At 54.8% G+C, this 20067-nt stretch overlaps 1 protein-coding gene across 16 annotated transcripts in view; it reads left to right on the forward strand.

Moving 5' to 3' along the window:
* The window catches only part of DYSF (dysferlin), a 231439-nt gene that overhangs the window by 110243 nt on the left and 101129 nt on the right, over positions 1 to 20067 (forward strand). For all 16 annotated transcript variants that reach the window (XM_021924954.2, XM_021924952.2, XM_021924957.2 and 13 more), the window contains 7 exons: positions 567 to 722; positions 4457 to 4588; positions 4677 to 4843; positions 5993 to 6107; positions 6402 to 6507; positions 6773 to 6915; positions 9792 to 9965. In XM_021924954.2, the coding sequence (XP_021780646.2) occupies positions 567 to 722; positions 4457 to 4588; positions 4677 to 4843; positions 5993 to 6107; positions 6402 to 6507; positions 6773 to 6915; positions 9792 to 9965 (993 nt within the window). The remainder of the gene's footprint in view (positions 1 to 566; positions 723 to 4456; positions 4589 to 4676; positions 4844 to 5992; positions 6108 to 6401; positions 6508 to 6772; positions 6916 to 9791; positions 9966 to 20067) is intronic.

The following is a 20067-nucleotide window of genomic DNA, read 5'->3' on the forward strand; positions in this document are numbered from 1 at the left end:
GGCTTAGGGGCCTCGCAGTTTCGTTCCGGACTAGTCACCATTTTCAGAGTCCAGTGTCTTCAGGCCACGGGAATCCTGCTGCTAGGGGAGGAGGGTGTGTCCTCTGGGAAGGGCATACCTTCCATGGATCTGTTCCCGCTTTCGGGACTGAGGAAGGTGGGTGGTGTCCTAGGCGTAATGTGACCTCCCTGGTCAAATCTCGTTCTCTGATGTTTGCCCCCGGGAATGTCTACCTGGTAGCGAGGGCCTAAGAATGTAAGGTCTGAGGTCCAGGCAGGAGTGTCTCTTCCCAGAAAGATGTACTCAGCTCAGTAACCTTGGCGGGCTTCTCATGTGAGCTGGGAGCCGCCTTATGCTCTGTCCTCTGGGGGCTTACTGCCACTCAAGCCAGATACCGGCCAGCCCTGGGAGGTCTGGGGGAAGGCCAGGGTGGGCAGCATGTGGGATGGAAGCTGGGAGAGGAGAGGCCTCTGTGGCCTCTGAGTCAGAGGTCAGCTCACGGTGTGGCTGTGGGGCGTGGGCCTGGTGTGTCACCATCCCCACCCTGACCACCGCCCTCTCTTCAGCCCCAGAACAGCCTGCCGGATATCATCATCTGGATGCTGCAGGGAGACAAGCGTGTGGCATACCAGCGGGTGCCCGCCCACCAAGTCCTCTTCTCCCGGCGGGGTGCCAACTACTGTGGCAAGAATTGTGGGAAGTTGCAGACAATCTTTCTGAAAGTGAGTTTTCTTTTTTCCCAAATCATGATCATATTTTTCCCAACACAAGGCCTTTCTCCCACCTCTTCTGCTTCCCCCTCCTGTTCTTGACCTATCTTAGTTCTTAGGCTGTGGTCTTGGAAGGAGAGGAGGTCTTTGGGTAAAACAACTTTCCTTTTCCTCGGTCTCCCCCAAAGTCCCCAGGCCCCTGCACCTAGTGTAGGACCTAGTAGGTTTGAGCTGGAATCACTGGCGCTGGGAGTGAATGAGGTGGAGTCTGTGGTCCAGGCCATGTCAGAGGGCTGACCCCTGGGGCTGTGTTTGTCCTTCCAGGCAGGTGTCCTTTATAGGGAGGCCTCAGTCCTCAGCTCCCAGGCACTAGCAGGCCTTGTATGACCTGGCTTCCACACCAACCCCAGTGCCCTGGACTGGAGCTGGAGTCACTTTGAGGCTCGGGTCCCTCTGCTGGGAAGGCTGGTATCTGGGGTTTGGGACAGGCGCACCACAAGCTAGACCCACTGGAAAGCTGGGAGCATGTAATTGTGTCCCCTGGTCTCACCAGCCCCCACTTCTCCTGCCCTTTCTCCTCTTCCAACACCCATCCCTGCTCCCTCTTCCTCCTTTCCAGGGGGGTCACCAGCTTTGGGGATGGGTGACTGGGAGGTGAGCAGGTGCTTGGGGAGAGCCCATCTAGGCTCATGTACAGACATAGAGCCAAGACTGCTGTGGTCCTGGTGTGCAGGACATAATGCGGGAGATCCCTCCCTGCACGATGGCTGCCCAGGCCCAAGGGAGGGCCCTCCTTGAAGGGCTATCAGTGAGGCTGCCCCTGCTTGGGGAGGAGCGGCCCTGAGAAGCAGGCCTGCTCCTTACCTCTTTTTTTCTTTTGAGATGGAATCTCACTCTGTTGCCCAGGCTGGAGTGCAGTGGTGTGATCTCCACTCACTGCCGCCTCTGCTTCCCAGGTTCAAGAGATTCTCCTCCCTCAGCCTCCCGAGTAGCTGGGATTATAGGCGTTTGCCACCCCACCCAGCTCTGTTTTTTTTTTTTTTTTTTTTTTTTTTAGTAGAGACGGGGTTTCACCCTGTTGGCCAGGCTGGTCTCGAACTCCTGACCTCAGGTGATCCGCCCCCCCGTCAGCCTCCCAAAGTGCTGGGATTACAGTCGTGAGCCACTGCGCCAGCCCTCCTTATCTCTTTTCATTTGCCCTGAATAGCTCTGCTAGCATTCAAGGCCTCCTTGACCTAAGCCACTGGGTCTTCATCCAGCCTAGTCCACCTCCCTAAAACCCCTCCGCGCTCGACCTTCCCCCTCCCCACATCTCTCCTCCCTCCTCCCCTCTTCCAGGAAGTCGTTGTTGACTTACTTTAGCCTCCAGCCCGAACCTGGGAGCAGAGCCCCCGAGTGATGCCCAGACGCATTTGTATATTGACCAGTTGTCTTGTTGTCCCCTGGGGGGTGTGGAGAGGACAGGTTTCAGTAGCACAGAGGATGCCAGGGTTGACTGGAGCTCTGTGTGGCCTTGGGCAGGTTGCTTAACCTCTCTGAATTGCCTGCTGTCTTATCATCTGTAAAATGAGGGTGGGTGGGGCTGCCCATATTACAGGTTTTGAGGGTTGAGTTAGGTAACACAGGTGATGGGACTTGCTGGAAATAAGTGATCAATGGATGTTAGTTTCTCTCCCCACCTCTCCCCTTTTCCTTTTGGGGAGCTCCCCTGCTCTATGCGTGCCATGACTAGAGGCCAGCTGAAGGCCAGGGATAGCACATGTCTGCACACAGTTGTGTGAGTAAGTTATGTCTGTGTGTGTCTGTGTGTTGGGCAGTAGGCTGCCCCCATCCACCTGCTCACGTGCCAGCTGGGGCATGTTTCCCGTTAGCTTCTAACCTCCTGTGCTTGTCAGAGTCTAACCTCTGAGAATCTACCTCCTAAGCCAGTTCCTGGCCTGGTAGAGCAAAAAGGGAAGGCAGTCAAGGAGTGGCCGCATCTGAGCGGGGCTGACGGGAAGGCTGTCTGTGAGAGTAGCAGGGGTGCTACTGAATCGTGCCTGGTGGACTCGCTGGGAGGGGACGAGCTCCAGGTTCTGACCTCTTGGCCATGTAGCCTCAGGGAAATGCAAACTGAAACATTTTCCCTGGTTTCAAGCAAAAAAAAAAAAAAAAAAAAAAAAAAGATATAGAATTGTTTCTCGAAGTCTTCCCCACTGAGTTTATGAGCCCCGCCAGTAGCTCCTGAGCAAGCTCTACAAAAATGTTGGCAGCAAGCAGAGACCAAGAAAACACTGGTGTTTCTGAACTTAAACCAAAGTTGGAAAAAATGAGCACCAGCAGGGAGAGAGAGGAGCCCCAAACTAGACATTTCTTTATTTGCTGTTGCTATTTTGGGTCCGGCAGGCTGGCCCCGTCTGGGGGAGGACAGGGGAGAGAGCCGGGGGTGGATGGGGGAAGTGGGGGTCAGGCATTCCTGCCATCTCCCTGGGGCTGGTGGTTTGGAGGGTAAAGGCAGTTAACCACCCGGGGGAGAGGACAGCCTAAGCGAACAGCCATGGAGAGGTTTCCCCGGGGCATGACACGTGGACTCAGGGGCTCCTCCAGGCTTCATTGAAGATGAACCAAAAGAAGCGGGGCTGTGTCTGCAGGAGGGAAGTATGAGGTGGTCCCGGCCTTGGCATGTCCTCTGCCCCTTCCTGAGCCTCCTACCTGCCCTGGGCTCTCCCTCCAGGGATCCAGGCCTCCCTGACCAGCGTGGGACACCTTACCTCAGCTGCCCTTTCTTTTTCTGAACCCACCCCATTGCTCAGGCGGCTCCCTGCCCCAGAGGATATACTGCTTTGAGCTCATGACACTAGGCCTGGATACTTAATGTGTTGCCTCCTCTAGGGGACAATGTGAATTTTAAGAGCAGGAGCTTCTGCTCCTCAGGCCATGTCTGACCTTGGGTTTCAATCAAATGGTGAAGTAATTGTGGAGAATAATTTCTGTTTCATGTTGGGTTGTTGTGGTTATCCCATTTGGCAGAGCTTCTGAAAGTTTCAGGATAAAAAGCAGTTGAAGACCAGTGAACAGTGGTTGACACGCTGATAATCACTTGAAAGGGTAGGGATATTAGATGATACACTAACCAAAGAAATACAATATTAAACTTGAAGGGGGAGGCTTTAATTTCTTCTCCTTCCAGATCTGTATCATTGTGTCTCCTTTAGAGACAAGTTTTAGAACTGTGCTGTCCAATATGGTAGCCACAGATGGCTATTTAAATTTGCATTAATTAAAAGTAAATGAAACGAAAACGTTACCTCCCCAGTCATACTGGCCACATTTCAAGTGCTCAGTAGCTACATGGAGCTAGTGACTACCATATTGGATGGTGAAGATATAAACCATTTTCATCATAGAACGTTCCATTGGCAAGCACTGTTCCAGAAGAAACTGGAAGCGAGGATGTGGTGGGAGAAGGGGAGAGGAGAGATCCTGGGCTAGACATGGTTCCTCTCTGCAGAGTGCTCCTAGAAGGGAATGATGTAGCCTTTGCCTTTGATGGCGAGGAATCTTGGTGAGGGATGGGGGGTGGGGTGGGCATTTCTCAATTGTATGCTCCCCTTCCATGCAATTCTGGTAAGCGCTTCCACAGGGGACACTCCCAGTGAGGGTGTCAGCCTGGTCTACCCAGCCCTGGAGGACTCCTCCTCAGGCTCTCGTTGGGACATCTGGATCCTGAAGGGGACTGTGGGTTTCTGTCCTTCTCTGGTACCCAGTATCCGATGGAGAAGGTGCCTGGGGCCCGGATGCCAGTGCAGATACGGGTCAAGCTGTGGTTTGGGCTCTCTGTGGATGAGAAGGAGTTCAACCAGTTTGCTGAGGGGAAGCTGTCTGTCTTTGCTGAAACCGTGAGTGCCTGCAGCCCCCACCTCTGCCTCCCACACCCTGGAGCTGCCTGGGCCCCCTGTTCACGTCTCATTCTTCCTGGCCCTCCAGTATGAGAACCAGACCAAGTTGGCCCTGGTCGGGAACTGGGGCACAACGGGCCTCACCTACCCCAAGTTTTCTGACGTCACCGGCAAGATCAAGCTACCCAAGGAGAGCTTCCGCCCCTCGGCCGGCTGGACCTGGGCTGGAGATTGGTTCGTGTGTCCGGAGAAGACGTGAGTCGTGGGCAGGGAGGACTGGGGAGAGCCAGGCCAGGCTGCCCACCATGGACTGCACCCTCCTTTTGGAGGCAGGCTGGGGCTCTGCTGATCCCTCTGCTTGCTCCTGCACTGGTCATAGGAACTTCACTGAACTTTCCCAGCACTGAGGCTCGCCAGGCAGCAGTCCTTTCCAGAAGGGCTTGGATAGTCAGACAGTCCTTTATTCTTTTCATTAAAAAAAAATTTTTTTTTTTGAGACAGTCTTGCTCTGTCTGGAGGCTGGAGTGCAGTAGCATGATCACAGCTCATTGCAGCCTCAGCCTCCTGGCCTCAGGTGATCCTCCTGCTCCTGCCTTCTGAGTAGCTGGGACCACAGGTGTGTGCCATCGTGCCTGGCTAATTTTTAATTTTTTTGTAGAGACAGGGTCTCACTATGTTGTCCAGGTTGGTCTTGAACTCCTGGGCTCAAGTGATCCTCCTCAACCTCCCAAAGTGCTGGGGTTATAGGCTTGAGTCACCACGCCTGGCCAGGCCTTTATTCTTAAGCCTCCATTCTGTGTGGTGTCCATTGGGTGTGGCCCCATCCTCCAAGACACCCAGGACAAGCCCATCACCTCCTCTGCACATGAACCCTTCTCATGTCTGGACTGCTCACACATCCCCTGAGTGGTCCTTTCTCTCTCAGTCCCTCTCAGATCTATGTGGTCCTTCTCCATGTCTATTCCTGCCTTTGCCTCTCTCTCCTCTCCTTTTCCTGTTTGGTTGGCATTCAACTCTGTGGTGTTTAATTTTTTTTTACTTAAAAACATTGAAGTATAATATGTTATACAGTCAAGCACTCAAATCTTAGGAGTACAACTTGGTAACACTTTATATTTTTACAACTATCCATCAAGTCTCGACTGCCCATCCTCCTTTTGCTGTCTTCAGTTGGCCTCCTTTTCTCTTTATCTTGGGTGATGTACTCTTTTGTCCCTGATTATCCCAGGGTGTCCCTAGGTCTCCTTTTCACTCTCTGCCTTGGTCTCTTGCACCCTTGCCTCCCACCCCCATGTCTCTCATTGTTGGTTGGGGTGAGGCTGACATGGGCAGGGGTGCTCTCCAGGAGGTGGTGGATGGATGGGGGCCTCTCCAGTGGAGACTCTGACCAGCCCCCCTCCACAGCCTGCTCCATGACATGGACGCCGGTCACCTGAGCTTTGTGGAGGAGGTGTTTGAGAACCAGACCCGGCTTCCCGGAGGCCAGTGGATCTACATGAGTGACAACTACACCGATGTGGTAAACCAGGCGCTCAGGGGCAGGTGGGGTCTAGACATTTGGTCTCTGGAGGCACCTGGGGCTCAGGGGAGGCTGGGGCATGTTCTTCCTTGCCCCCTCCTACCTCCGGAGCCTTCATGCTTTGGTTTCCAGAGGGAAAGTGTGGGGTGCAGTGGTGGCAGGACACTGACTCTGGGTCTCTGCCCTTCTATCTGGGACTTCGAGGACGTATGTTGTCAAGTTGTATCTCTTCTGCCTCCCTGCTCACATCTGTCTGTCTCCTCTCATTGCTTGTCTGTTCGGTTTTGTCCTTAGAACGGGGAGAAGGTGCTTCCCAAAGATGACATTGAGTGCCCACTGGGCTGGAAGTGGGAAGATGAGGAATGGTCCACAGACCTCAACCGGGCTGTCGATGAGCAAGGTGGGTAGCATGTGGAGCCTGGTGAGCCCCATCCCCGGCGAGCTCTCAAGCCATGCTGGTGGGGACAGCTGAATGCTAGGGCCCTTCACTGGGCTATTTCACCCACCCCGGAACACTTCTTGAAGGCACCCCCACTCCAAGCTACAAATTAGGACCGAGAGTCAGTGGCTGCTCAAGAGTCTGTGACCATGCCCCAAATTCAGAGATGGTCCCAGGAGAGATGGGGAACTGCCAAGCAATGAGTGACGGGTTCCCCCTCCCCCAGGCTGGGAGTATAGCATCACCATTCCCCCGGACCGGAAGCCGAAGCACTGGGTCCCTGCTGAGAAGATGTACTACACACACCGACGGCGGCGCTGGGTGCGCCTGCGCAGGAGGGATCTCAGCCAGATGGAAGCGCTGAAGAGGGTGAGCCAGCAGATGGTGGGTGGGAGTGAGGCCCCTGATTGCAGGTGACCAGCAGGCACAGGTGCAGACCTGCATGCACACAGACACCTGCATGTGTGCACATGGTATGCACAGACACCTGGGACTCACTGGAGGTGCTCAGAGATCACACCAGGCATACCCAAAGATCACACCCAGCATATACACAGATCACACCCAGCACACAGATCACACCCGGCACACCCACAGATCACACTCAGCACACACAGATCACACCCAGCACACAGATCACACCGGCACACCCACAGATCATACTCAGCACACACAGATCACACCCAGCGCACGGATCTTGACTGACCGCGCCCTGGATCACGCCCAGGCATTGCTGGATTACGCCAGCGCCCAAAGGATCACGCCCAACGCACTGGATCCGCACCAGGATTACAGTTCATGCCAATACGCCCAGATCACACCATACACCCTGGATCACGCCAGCATACCCACAGTTCATACCCAGCACACTGGATCACACCTAGCACACCCACAGATCACACCCAGCACACACAGATTACACCTAGCACACCCACAGATCACACCCAGCACACCCACAGTTCATACCCAGCACACAGAGATTACACGTAGCACACCCACATATCACACCCAGATCACACTCAGCAAACACACAGTTCACACCCAGCATACACAGATCACACCCAGCACACCCACAGATCACACCCAGCACACACAGATTACACCTATCACACCTACAGATCACACCCAGCACACCCACAGATCACACCCAGCACACACAGATTACACCTAGCACACCCACAGATCACACCCAGCACACTCACAGTTCACACCCAGCATACCCACAGTTCATACCCAGCACACACAGATTACACCTAGCACACCCACATATCACACCCAGATCACACTCAGCAAACACACAGTTCACACCCAGCATACAGATCGCGCAAGCACACACACCGGATCGCACCCAGCGCACCTGGATGCACCTATCCACGCCTACAGACCACACCCAGCACATGCACAGATCACCTAACCCGAGACTGGATTATCGCGCACACAGATCACCCAGCGCACACGAGATTACATCAGCACCTGGATCACACCCAGCACATGCACAGATCACACCTGCTTGCACACCCACAGATCACACCCAGCACACAGAAATCACACCCAGCACACCCATAGATCACACCCAGCACAGATCACACTGGACACACAGATCGCACCCAGCACACACACAGATGCTTATGGACAGACACACTCAGATGCCCATGATTGCAGGAGATCACATGCAAAGTTCACACACTGACCTGGAAGATGGAAAGACACCCACGGACTGGGTCTTAGGCTGGGTTTCCTGGAGGCAGAGGCTAAGACGTGGATTTGGCTGCACGTTATTGGGGCAGTGCCTTCGGGAGTGTAAGGAGCAAGGATGCAGCTTCAGGCAGGTCAGCTGGGGCCTGAGCTATGGCCTAGGGAGGTGCACAACTTGGAACACCACAGAACCCTCACCTGGAGGCAGGGCTGGGCTTTGTATCCTCTTAGTCATTTGTCTAAGCTTGGGGTTGCTAGGGTGAGCTGGAGCACATACCTATCTCTTCAGTGAGGGGATTTTCTTTAGCATGGGGGTTCCCTGGAGCAGGTAACTTCTGGGAGCTGGGAGCTGTCGATGCTGATGGCAGCTGGGGATGGGTGCGCCACATGTGTACACTGGCTGGTGAAGGGGCTGGGGCAGGCCCCATTGGCATTCATGCAACGCAAGCATACATGCCCACAGTTGAGCATAGATGCCACAGGACACTGTCAGGCCCATCGTACACACGGATGAACCCACGCAAGCATGTGCACTTGCTCCGGGGTCACACAGGGGCCTGTGCACTGCACAGCCTCTGTGCCTGCCTCCCCTGAACCTTCTTGGTCTATGATCTTCCTTTCTAAATGCACATTTGAATTTTGGCTGAAGAACCAGACCTCCCTTAGTTCAGGAGTAGCCTGTGGCATGACCCAGGTTCCTTCCTTTCTCCTTGGGGGCAGAGAACCTACAGAGGACTGTTGCTGGGTCCAGGGAGGGGCAAGGCTTTTGGACAACCAGCTGTTCCTGGTTCTGTGAACCAGACAGATTCAACTTTCTCCCTGAAGGGGCATCTAGCAGACAGAGGCAAAGCCTGCCCAGGCTCATGTGCCTTGCCCGCCACCCCACAGCCAGCATCCTTCCTGGAGAGGGGCACAGCTGGCCTCCAGGACTAGCCCTTGTCACTGTGCTTCTGGCCCAGACGTGAGGTGGTGTCTGACGACAGTGCCAGGTCACTCTCTCCCAGGAACTGAATGGCAAGGGGGTTCCCAGGACTCCCTTCAGGCCTGGGAAAGGGACCCCATGAACGAGGTACAGGGGGTGCCTCCACAGCTGAGTTGGGTCTACCCCCTGGGGAGAAATTGGCTGTGGTTGGGAAATAGGATCTTTCTTTTACCTGTGAGCTGCAGACCCACTACAGGATGTGAAGATGAAAAAGGAAATGACAAGAAAACTTTGGATTCATGAAATCCACCCAGAATTCAAACAAATAAGCAAGTCAAAAGCCCAGTGTTTTCATCACTGCGTCAGTCTACCTTCCCTTTCTGGGTGTTCGGTTCTCCCCGCAGCCCACGGAGCCTCCTCTCCCCTCCTGATTTTCTGACCCGAGGTTCCTGTGGCTGCAGAAAGCCCCTCTCCTCTAGGTGGCTCTCCCAGGTTTTCCCACCTGGAGGGTCTGGTGTGGGAGCTGGTGGGGAGTTGTCATGGAGGACAGGAAGGCAAAGGTAGAGCTGAGCACAGGACTCCCCCAGCCTTCCCACTGGCCTCTGAGTCTGCCCCTTCTCTTGTGCAGCATAGGCAGGCGGAGGCAGAGGGCGAGGGCTGGGAGTACGCCTCTCTTTTTGGCTGGAAGTTCCACCTCGAGTACCGCAAGACAGACGCCTTCCGCCGCCGCCGCTGGCGCCGCCGCATGGAGCCCCTGGAGAAGACGGGGCCTGCAGCTGTGTTTGCCCTCGAGGGGGCCCTGGTACGTGGGGCTGCGCTTGTCCTGGGTCGGGTGGGGTGGATCTTGGTTACCCAGGGCTGTGCGGGCTGACGTGGGAGAGGCACAGGGACCCCAGGTTAGGACTTTCAGATGGAACACTGGCTGGTCATCCTGGCGTCCGTATCTGTGGGGCGGCATGTGGGGAAAGCAGCCCCAGTCTGGGTGTTCTCCTAAAATGAAAAAGCTTCCTTGGCACTGAAACACTTGCTGCTACTACTTTGAGGTGTCAAGATGAAAGCAGAGGGGAAGATGGCCTTGGCCATCTGGCTGACCTGTGCCTGGCTGGCTGGCATGAAGATGGGCGAGGAGGCCCTTGGGAGGAGTGAGAGAGGTCTTGTGGCCCCAGAGTGTCCTTGGTTGCACGTACATCCTCTTGAGGCAGAGACCATCTCTTGGGCATCCCCAGCAATTTTGGGGAAGAGGTGTGCCTCAGAAGCTGAGCCCAGGATGGCTTCCCTGCCCAGGGTGCACTTTCTGTTAGAAGCTGAGCCCAGGATGGCTTTCCTGCCCAGGGTGCACTTTCTGTAGCCAGTGGAACTAGGGTAGGCTCGAGGTTCTCCAGGACCTGGGTGACGGGCTCCCCAAAAGAGAGGAGCAGGTGCCTCGGGGACAGTCTGAGCGAGCACTCGGTACTGGCACATAGCCAGTCCCCGCTCTGCTGGGGAAGGAGCTGCTTCCTCTGAAATCTAGCCAGGACTGGCACCTCCCTGGGGGGTTTGGGCTTGGGCCCTAGAGAGCGGGTCCCATGGGATGTGAGGGTGTCCATGTGAAGCCAGCTGTGTGATTGGGGTCAGGCTGGGCACCTATCTGTAGGACAGTCTGACTTTGAAGGCAGGAGGAGTGCTGTGGGGAGGCTCAGGATCTGTCGGGCTGGGCACCGGCGGGGAGGTGAAGCCAGCAGTGGCCCTGAGAGTGAGTGGGCAGGCTGGGGAGGCTCTGTCAGTCTCAGGCCTCGATGGTGGGTAAGGCCCAGCAGTGGTAGTATAGGAGAGGAAGTTCTCTGGGGGCCTGAGGATGTCAGAGGAGCCTGCCATAGGCTTTGGAGAGAGCCCCTCCCCTGTCCTGGGGCCAGGTCAAGGGGAGGCTGAGGGGAGGTAGCGGAACTCTCGGCTCTGGACTGTGGACTGGTCTTCTGGTCAGGGTGGGGCAGGATAGGATGGAGCTGCTGCCGAGGTCAGAGCAGTTGGGGAGCCTCCTGGGGTGGGGCTGGTGTTCTGTGGCCCCCTCTGCTTTGAGTCAGAAAGGGCCTGGCCTGGACACTGGGCAGGGGCTGGTGATGGTCCTGTGGCTCTAGCTGAGTGGTGGGGTATAAAGACCTTGGCAGGCGTCAGAGTCAGGGCCAGGTCTGAGAAGGCCAGGAAGGCACCCTGTGTAATCAGGAACTGTTTCCATCAGCCAGAGCTCCACCTGAAGGAGCTAAGGAGAAAAGGGGTTTGTGGACTCACAGAGCTGGGAAGAACCCAAGAGGTGAAGCAGGCATTAGGCCTGGCAGGAAACAGGTTCACACACTGTCCCCAGGACTTGTACCCCGTCTTGGCCTTGTCTCATACGGGCTCTCTCTGTGTGGTAGCAAAGATGTTGCTGGTGACGAAAGGCCAGCATCGTCCCTCCGGTCAGCAGAGTCCTGCTGGATAAAGTAGCCCAGCCCACAGCGCCACACTCTGTTTTCCTTGCAGCTGGAGACCCCTGAGTGCTGCTTTCTCAGTAATGTCAGTGAAGTCTGGGGCATGACTGACCGGCTCTGCCTGGTGGTGCCCCGCCAGCCCCTGCGCCTGGGTGAGGGATGGAGCATTCTGATTGGCTGGCATGGGCCATGCCCCTTCTCTGTGATTGACAGTGCCACCAGATTGGGGAAAGGAGCTTCTGAAAAGAAAAACAAAAACCAAAAACCAAAGCAGTGTTGGGCAAAGAGCTCCAGATGGTCTAGACGGTGACCAGAGCAGTAGGGAGCCAGTGTCAGTTATTGACAAGAGGAGTTCTCTAGTCAGAGCTGGGCTTTAGGACCATCAGTCAAGCAGCCATAGAGGATGTTTGGGAGGCAGAGCCTCCCATCAGGAAGCCTCAGGAGTCTTGGGTAGAGATCCAGGAGAGGTGACCACCTGGCGTGAGGCCGTGGGGCTGAGGTGGAGGGAGGTGGGACTGCAGGGTTTGGGGAGGGAAGAGTCAGAGGTGGACAGTGGGGCCCCTGTGGTTGCCAGGCCGCAGGGCGGGGTGGGGCGGACTGTGATGAGTTCACGGTTGGCCCTGGCAAGGCTGACACACACGGTGAAGTGCTGTGTGAGGGAGACAGAGCTGATGGCTGCCTGCCAGGCGGCCCAGGGCAGGAAGGCTGGAGCGGGGAGCCGAGGGGGCTGGGAGTGGGATAGAGGTGACTGGAGACACGTGGACAAAGCGTAGATGGGCCCTCGGGCTGGCTAGGGCCTGGAGGAAGAAAGTGACAAGGCTGGGGGACCCAGGCCAAGCTTTCATGGCTCAGCGCCTGGGAGAATGAGGGGGGCACTTCCCAGAAGCAGAGACCGATCTGTGTATTCTTCTCGTGGAAGAGACTGTCCTGAGGGATCGCTGAAACCAGGCGTGAAGGCAGCAGCCATAGGCGGGTGATGGATTGTAATTTACCTGTGACTTGCCTGTGATACATGGAAGAGACCAATGTGGCAAAGCCCTGAGTCCTGGGACAGCTTGGCTGGCGGAAAGAACCAGAGAGGGAGGTAATGGCTTCAGAGGGCGGATCCCACAGACCTGCAGCTGGAGGAGCAGAGAATTTTGGAAGGTTTAGGTGTGTCTGGCATTTGGACAGGGCCACAGGCCCACTTGACTGTCTGGAAGACTCTATACCTGAGTGACACACAGTCACACAGTGTCTTACACACCAGCACACACACCAACACACACTCTCTCACCACACACTCATACATACCAATACACACTCATACACACCAACACAAACTCTTCAGACACTCATACACACCAACACACACACTGTCTTATGCCAACACACACACCAACACACTCTCTCCACACATTCATACACACCAACACACACTAACGCACACATACTCATACAACACCCCCACACACTAACACCGATACTAACACATACACAATCACACTCTCACATACCCTCACACACACCAACACACTCGTTCCACACACTCCCATACATACCAACATAGACCCACTCTCATGAACCCCACCCCTCACACTAATGTACACAATCACACACCATCACACACACCAACACACTCTACACACTCATACACGCCAACACATACACACTCACATTCTGACATACACTCTCTTACACACTCACACGAACACATACACAATCACATGCGCGCACGCACACACACACACACACACACACTTTCTCTTTCACCCTCCCACTCTCCCTCCACAGTCTCCTTTCCATCTTCCTGCCAGGACCCAGAATGGTTTGGGCTCCCGCGGCTGAGCTGCTGTCTTTGTCCTGGGATGTCCTGATGCCCCAGCACAGCATTGGGGCTAAGGTCCTTCCTGCATCCTGGGGAAGGTGGTTGGATTTTCTGGGTGCTAGGACCTGGCTTCTGTCCTGAGAGCTGGTCTTTGCCCACGGGTCCCTGATGCCTGGTGACTCATTGGTGGGATGCGTGAGGCCTCTGTGGCTCAAATTCTGCTTTCCCTGCTAACTAGCTGTGGACAGGTCACTCATGCCATTAGTGACTCTCTTTCCCCACTCGTGCTAAGTAACTGAATCCCAGGGCCATTGTAAGGATTAACGACAATGCATGTTGCGAAGCGCTTCTCAGACTTAGCAAAAGTAGGCGCTGTCTGGGGATATTGTTAAAATGCAGACTCTTGATTCAGGGTCTGGTAGGCCCCAAGAGTCTCTGTGTCTAACAAGTCTCCACGTGATGCTGATGCTGCCGGTCCAGGGGCCATCTCGGAATAGCACAGATGTGAAGTACAAAGTGCCTCATCAAGATGGGGCTCCCATTGGCCCCCCACTTGGGTGCCCTTCTGAGAGAGGCAGAGCATGTGCATTCCTGCTGGGAGGTGTGTGACCAGGGTCCTGGAGAGGGAGGTATGGCAAGATGACATGTTCTCCCTGCTGCTTGGTGGGGGAAACGTGGTCTTTACTTCTAATGATCTCCTGATCTGCTGGTGGAGGCCTGGCTCATGGGGAACTCTTGTCTGATCAAGAAGAGAGATGTTCACATGTGAGTGCAAATAAACCCCTAGAATCTGCGTCTTTGAAGTGTTGGAGGTAGAATAAGAATCATTCCAGAGGGGCAGTGTCTAATGAGGGGAGGCTTCTTGAAGAAGGATGTTGGGAGGCAGGCCTAGCAGGGGCTGGGGAAAGACCATGGGTGGAAGCCAGGTAGCCTTGCTGGTAATCTGACAGTTCAGGACCAGGTCTGTGGCGCCCCCTTGCTTCCTGCCACCTTTTCCCTGACCCACACGTCCACCAGCGGGCTGGGCCTTGCCTGCCAGCTCCCCTCTGGAAGACGTCTTGTTGGAAGGCAGGCCCTGTCTGCTCATTAGCACGGGCAGCCTTTCCCTGAAACCTTCTGCTGGGGCCAAGCCTGGCTCCCTCCACGGAGCGGGAGGCCCTGGCTCCGTCTGCTAATCGTCTGCTGTCTCCATCCCGAGCATTATTTTATTTTCGTATTATTCTTTTTCCAGCTAATATCCTGGCATTTCCAAAGACACCGGGTTTCATAATCTTCCTGGCGTTCCCAGGGAGCTGGGAAGCAGAGCACAAAGCCGCTATTATAGCGCGTTCCATCCAGCCTCCCTCTCCACCCCACAGCCCTTGTGGCCACAGCAGCCACCACCGCCGCCTCCCACCCAGTCACCCCCTCCTGACGCCACCGGCCTCTCTGGGAACTCTGGTGACGGCTGCTGGGATGAGCTCATAGAATCCATCCTGTTGCCCTTGCCCTGAGCCTGCCCTCCATGATCGAGGATTTTTCCAAGCCCTGCCTCTGTGCTTGGCCCTGAGTGTTGGGAAGGGTTCTCTGAGATGCCTGGGCCTGGCAGGGAGGGGAGGGACAGAAACGTCGGCAACGTGTGCTGCTCAGAATCTTGGAGATTTTTGCTGCTGGAAGAAACTTTCTTTTTCTAAAGGCATGCCTGACCTGCCTTGGGAGATGTAGGAGCATCTTGATATTGGATGCAAAGTTGTGCATGTGCACGCACGCAGGTATGATCTGGTGTAAGAGCCATGGTTTTATCCAATGCTCCAGGGGATCCAGGACCCCATAGAGGATAAGAATTATTAATGTTGATTTTACCATGTGCTAAAAACCAGGCTTTATATGCATCATCTCATAGTGACCCCAGAAGGCTGGATTCTATTATTAGCCCCATTTTATAGTTAGGGAGACTGAGGCTCTAGAGCTGCACTCTCCAACACAGTAGCCACTAGCCAAGGGTGGCTAGTTAAGTTTACAGTTAAAGTAAATCAGAATAAGTAAATTCAATTCCCCAGTCAGGTCACATTTCCCGTGCTCAGTAGCCTCATCTGCCAAGTGGCCGGCTACCACATTGGCTGGTGCAGCCACTGATGGTTTGATCACTGCGGGAAGGTCTACTGGACAGTTCTGCTCTGGAACAACTCCGAGCCCTAAAGTCGCCCTGGAAAAAGCAGAGGCCTGAGCGGGGATGTCCAGCAGCACAGCACGAGTCAGTGCTAGAACCAAGGTCCGGGCAGTGGCTCGTCTGCCCCTCTCTCCAGGTGTCTCCTGACCAGCAGCGAAACCCCCATCTGGTGCTTTCATTCCCCCACTTCCATGAGGGCACCATGTCCCTCCTGCTCCGTGGAGTCCTTTGTGGTAGAGTCCCAGGGTGGGAGGATTGGATGCTGCTGACTAGACACCTCTGTCCTGGGCGGCCTTCTCCTCGCCTGATAGCCAGGCAGCTTGGCAGTCCTGGGCAGTTGGGCAGCTAGAGAGGACCTGGCCCCCCAGCCTCCATCCTGGGAAACCTCCAGAGGGTTGGTGGAGGCCAGAGTCCCGACTGCAGTAGAGAGGACCCTTGGAGACAGGCGGCTCAAGCCTGGGCCGGTGAGGCAAGGCCCGTTGGGAGTCAGAAGTGCAGGGAAGTGGGTCAGGGAAAGGCTGGTTCCAGAGAGAAGTAATCTGCGATTTGAGCTGGCTGAAAAGGAGGTCAGATGTGGATGGGGAGGGAGGGGCAGCTCTGTGCCTGAAAGGAAGCCATGCTGTGGGCAGGGGACCCAGGCTTGGTTCCCAGAGCTGTCACCGTGAGCAAGGGCAGGCCCTGGGAGGCACGAGGGGTTTACCTCATTAGGAAACAAGGCCTACGGCTGGGTCTGGGGCTGGGGTGTTAGAAGGCAGCTCTGTGGATCTCTGGACTGTTTCTTGAATATTCAAGCTGAGCACCTGTTCTATACCTGGCATCGTGCTAGCATGGGCAGCTTGAGGGCTGGGTCCCCTCTCAAGCAGAGGCCTCGCTGCTCTTCCTACTGCCCCACAGTAGGGGACAATTTGGGTAACTCTAAATGTGTGGACCCTGCGTCTGTCTCGCTCAAGATTTGAACCCCAAGGTCTGGAGGATTCAAATGCTTGTCCATGTGCCTCAGGCAAAATGCCAGTGCCCAGATTCATGGCTGCAGAGTGTGTTACAGTCGGGGGCATGTGTTGGGTGTCCCCCATGTGGCTCATTGTACATGTATGAGGGTCCTCATCTGCCATTGCTAGAGTGACCGTATAATTTACTGTCCAGTCTGGAACACTATTAATAATCACGCTGGAAAAACAGGCATAAGTAGGACCATTCCAGGCAAACTGGGCCATACAGTTGTCCTAATTACCAAGGCACCCTGGCATGGGATGAAACCTGCTCCAGTGTTCTCTGCAACATCCACATGTGGAGACATGGAAACCCTAGAAGGACAAACACACACACATACATGCTCGTGCCAGCCCACACGTGGCATCGTGGATCCTCCAGGTTTCCTGATTCCACCCTCCGCTCCCCAGGGGCCAGCCAGTAGTTTTGCAAGGAGTTTAGCAGCTGCTTCCAAGCCCTGGCTCCAGCTGTAAATTAAATGGGGTTGCACTCTCGCCTGCTATTCCACTTACGGTTGCAATCAGCCCTGATTAGAAAGGGAGTCTGTGTGTTCCTGCGTTCCATTCTGTCTTTTAAAGGGTTCCCCTCCTTTGGCCTGGGCTCCTGGCCTGCGTGGGGTTTCCCTGCAAGCTGAGGCTGGAGCAGCCAGGGAAATGAAGTGGGCTCTGGGTTCCCCACAGCCCTGACTTGGCATCCAACCGTCTGTAGCTCCAGAACTCTGCTCGGGTGCTTTGAGTTCTGATGGGATAGTAGGAGCCTGGGAAGAGCCTTGAGAGTGGGCAGGGGAACCCTGGTTCTGCCAGCTAATTTGCTGTGTAGTCCCAGGGAAGACCTTAACCTCTCTGGGTCCCAGTTTTCTTGCTAATCAGGTGGGAATGCTAAAAACACAACAAAAATAATAACCTCCTCTTATGCAGCAGGGGTCAGCAAACTATGCCCCACAGGCCAAATCTGGCCCTCTGCCTGCTTTTGTAAATAAGGCTTTACTGGCCAGTGGCTCACACCTGTAATCCCAGCACTTTGGGAGGCCAAAGCAGGCAGATGACCTGAGGTCAGGAGTTTAAGACCAGCTTGGCCAATATGGTGAAACCCCATCTCTGCTAAAAATACAAAAGTTATTCAGGAGGCTGAGGCAGGAGAATCGCTTGAACTTGGGAGGTGGAGGTTGCAGTGAACTGTGATCGAGCCATTGCACCCCAGCTTGGGAGACAAAGGGAGACTCCGTCTCAAAAAAAAAAAAAAAAAAAAAAAGGGCTTTATTGGCACACAGCTGGTACTCATTCACCTACGTAGTGCCTGTGGCGGCTTTTGTGTTTCAGTTGCAGCAGAGACTCTGTGGTCCACAAAGTCAAAAGTAGTTAGCACTTGGCCCTTTATAGACAAGATCTGTCAACCTCGGTGTCAGGGCGTGTACCAGGGGCCAGCCATTGCCTTCTGCCCTGTCCACATAATATCTCATTTAACCCTTCCAGTAATTCTAGGAGACAGGGTCTATCAGCACTCCCATTTTACACATAAGCAAACTGAGGCAACCGAGAAGCCAAGTCATAATTGTTTAGCTGTGTTTCCTCCCATGAATATTGTGAAAAATTTTATGGATAGTGGTTGGGTTGTGCAGGGTTTATAGCAGTCTACACTACATCATCATGTTGGCATTTGGACATCCCAGCAAAGACCATAGTGAAGAGTGAAGATGGTGAAGACCTGGAAGGTCACCCTGGCACTGTGCTGGTTAATGTTTAACAACCAGGTCTCCAGAACAAAACAAAACAAAACAAAACAAAGCAATCCCCAGCCCTGGTTTGTAGCATTTGCTGATTTCCATGGTGTAGATGTTCCAGCCATGAGCAATTTCGAGCTAGCAATGTGGCACCACTGAACACGGAGCTGGGAAGAGGCGGGCAGTAGCACACATATATATAATATTTTCATCGCAGATACATGAGATGGAAGCAGCCTCAGGAGCAGAGATAACAGGAAAAGGTAGTACAAGTATTAGAATGGGCCAGGCGTGGTGACTCACGCCTGTAATCTCAGCACTTTGGGAGGCTGAGGTGGAAGGATTGCTTGAACCCAGGGAGGTTAAGGCTGCAGTGAGCTGTAATTGCGCCACTGCACTCCAGCCTGGGTAACAGAGCAAGACTCCATCTCAAAAAAAAAAAAAAAAGGAATTAGAAGGATTTCAAGTATTTACCACCTTGGGTTTTTAAATATCGTTTCTTTAGTGGTAAATGTATATGATTTAATTTTTACTAATGGCTGTGTTTAACAACTGGCTTGCAGAATTCCTGAAAATGTAATCTGCTCTCGTGAACCATACCCGCTCACTCCAGCACCTGCTGCTCTCACAGCCCCCTGATCGTTTTTACATAAGAGATGGGGGATGGCCCCCAACAGTAGTGCCCCTTCCAACAGCCCTGCCATGGGTGCTCTTCGGGCCCATCCTGTGTAGGAGTTGAGTCCTTCCCATAAAGTGAAGGGGGGTAGCCAGCCTCTAGCTGGTCAACACCCATCTGTTTGACTCTGCTGGGGCAGGGAGGGTCTCTGTGGCCTCCCCGGTGGCCCCTGAGATGTTTCCTTTCTGGCCACTGTGGGGCTTTCCCTTGCCTGCTCAGCCCCAGGAAGCTGCACTGCTTAGCCTGTGACTTGTTGCTGTGTCCATCCCGCTCCGGCCCTTCTGTCGCCTTACTGTCTCCACTTTGTAGATCCTGAGCCAGAACTTTAGGCCCTGTTTAGAGAAGGCACCATAGCAAATAGCGGGTCTGCAGACAGAAGGCACAGACACCCGGTGGTGCAGAAGGAATCTCAGACATGCTGGTGGGCTCAATCTTCGTATTGATCCGATTTAGGTGGGTTGAGGATTCCCCTTCGTAGGCTGTGTTTCCCCAGAACCTGCCCATCTTCTCCCAGCTGTGGTCCTTGGATGTCAGTCCTTGGCAGACTCAGGTGAGTCTGGCCATTGGCTCTGGGGACCCCTGGGGGAGATTCCTCATATTCCTATGCTCAGGCTCCTCCAGGGAGCCGTGGCTTCCAGCCGGGCAGCAGCGGGTTGGAGGCTGCCCAGTCCCCTGGACGAGCAGCAAGATCCCTTACACAGCTAGCCCAAGATGGAGTGTGTGGCCACAGACCGCGTGGCTGCCAGCCCCAGCCTGGGAGTCGCGGTGGCATGAGCTATCGAGGCAGGAATGTGACTGTGGGAAACCCAATGCCCTGGGCCTGGCCCTGGGGCTGGGCAAGAATATGTGTATGCGAGTGGGGGTGAAGGGTGGGTGGGCAGAAAACAGAGCATCAGCCTCTCCTGCAGCCTGGCTCTGAACGGGGCTCAGAGTAGGAGCAGAGGGAAACCGGCCCTCTGTCCCGGCCTTGCCCACCTGGCCAAGCCTTTCCTCTAAGCCCCAGCGTGCTGCTGCTGCTCTCCCAGTTCCGGCACCCTCCTTCCCCTCCTCCAGGAAGCCTTCCTGAAGGGGTTTCCAAAGGCCCACCCCATTCCATCCCACCCCACAGATGGCCTCAT

Source organism: Papio anubis, chromosome 14, assembly GCF_008728515.1.
Source record: "Papio anubis isolate 15944 chromosome 14, Panubis1.0, whole genome shotgun sequence".
Classification (NCBI taxonomy): Eukaryota; Metazoa; Chordata; class Mammalia; order Primates; family Cercopithecidae; genus Papio; species Papio anubis.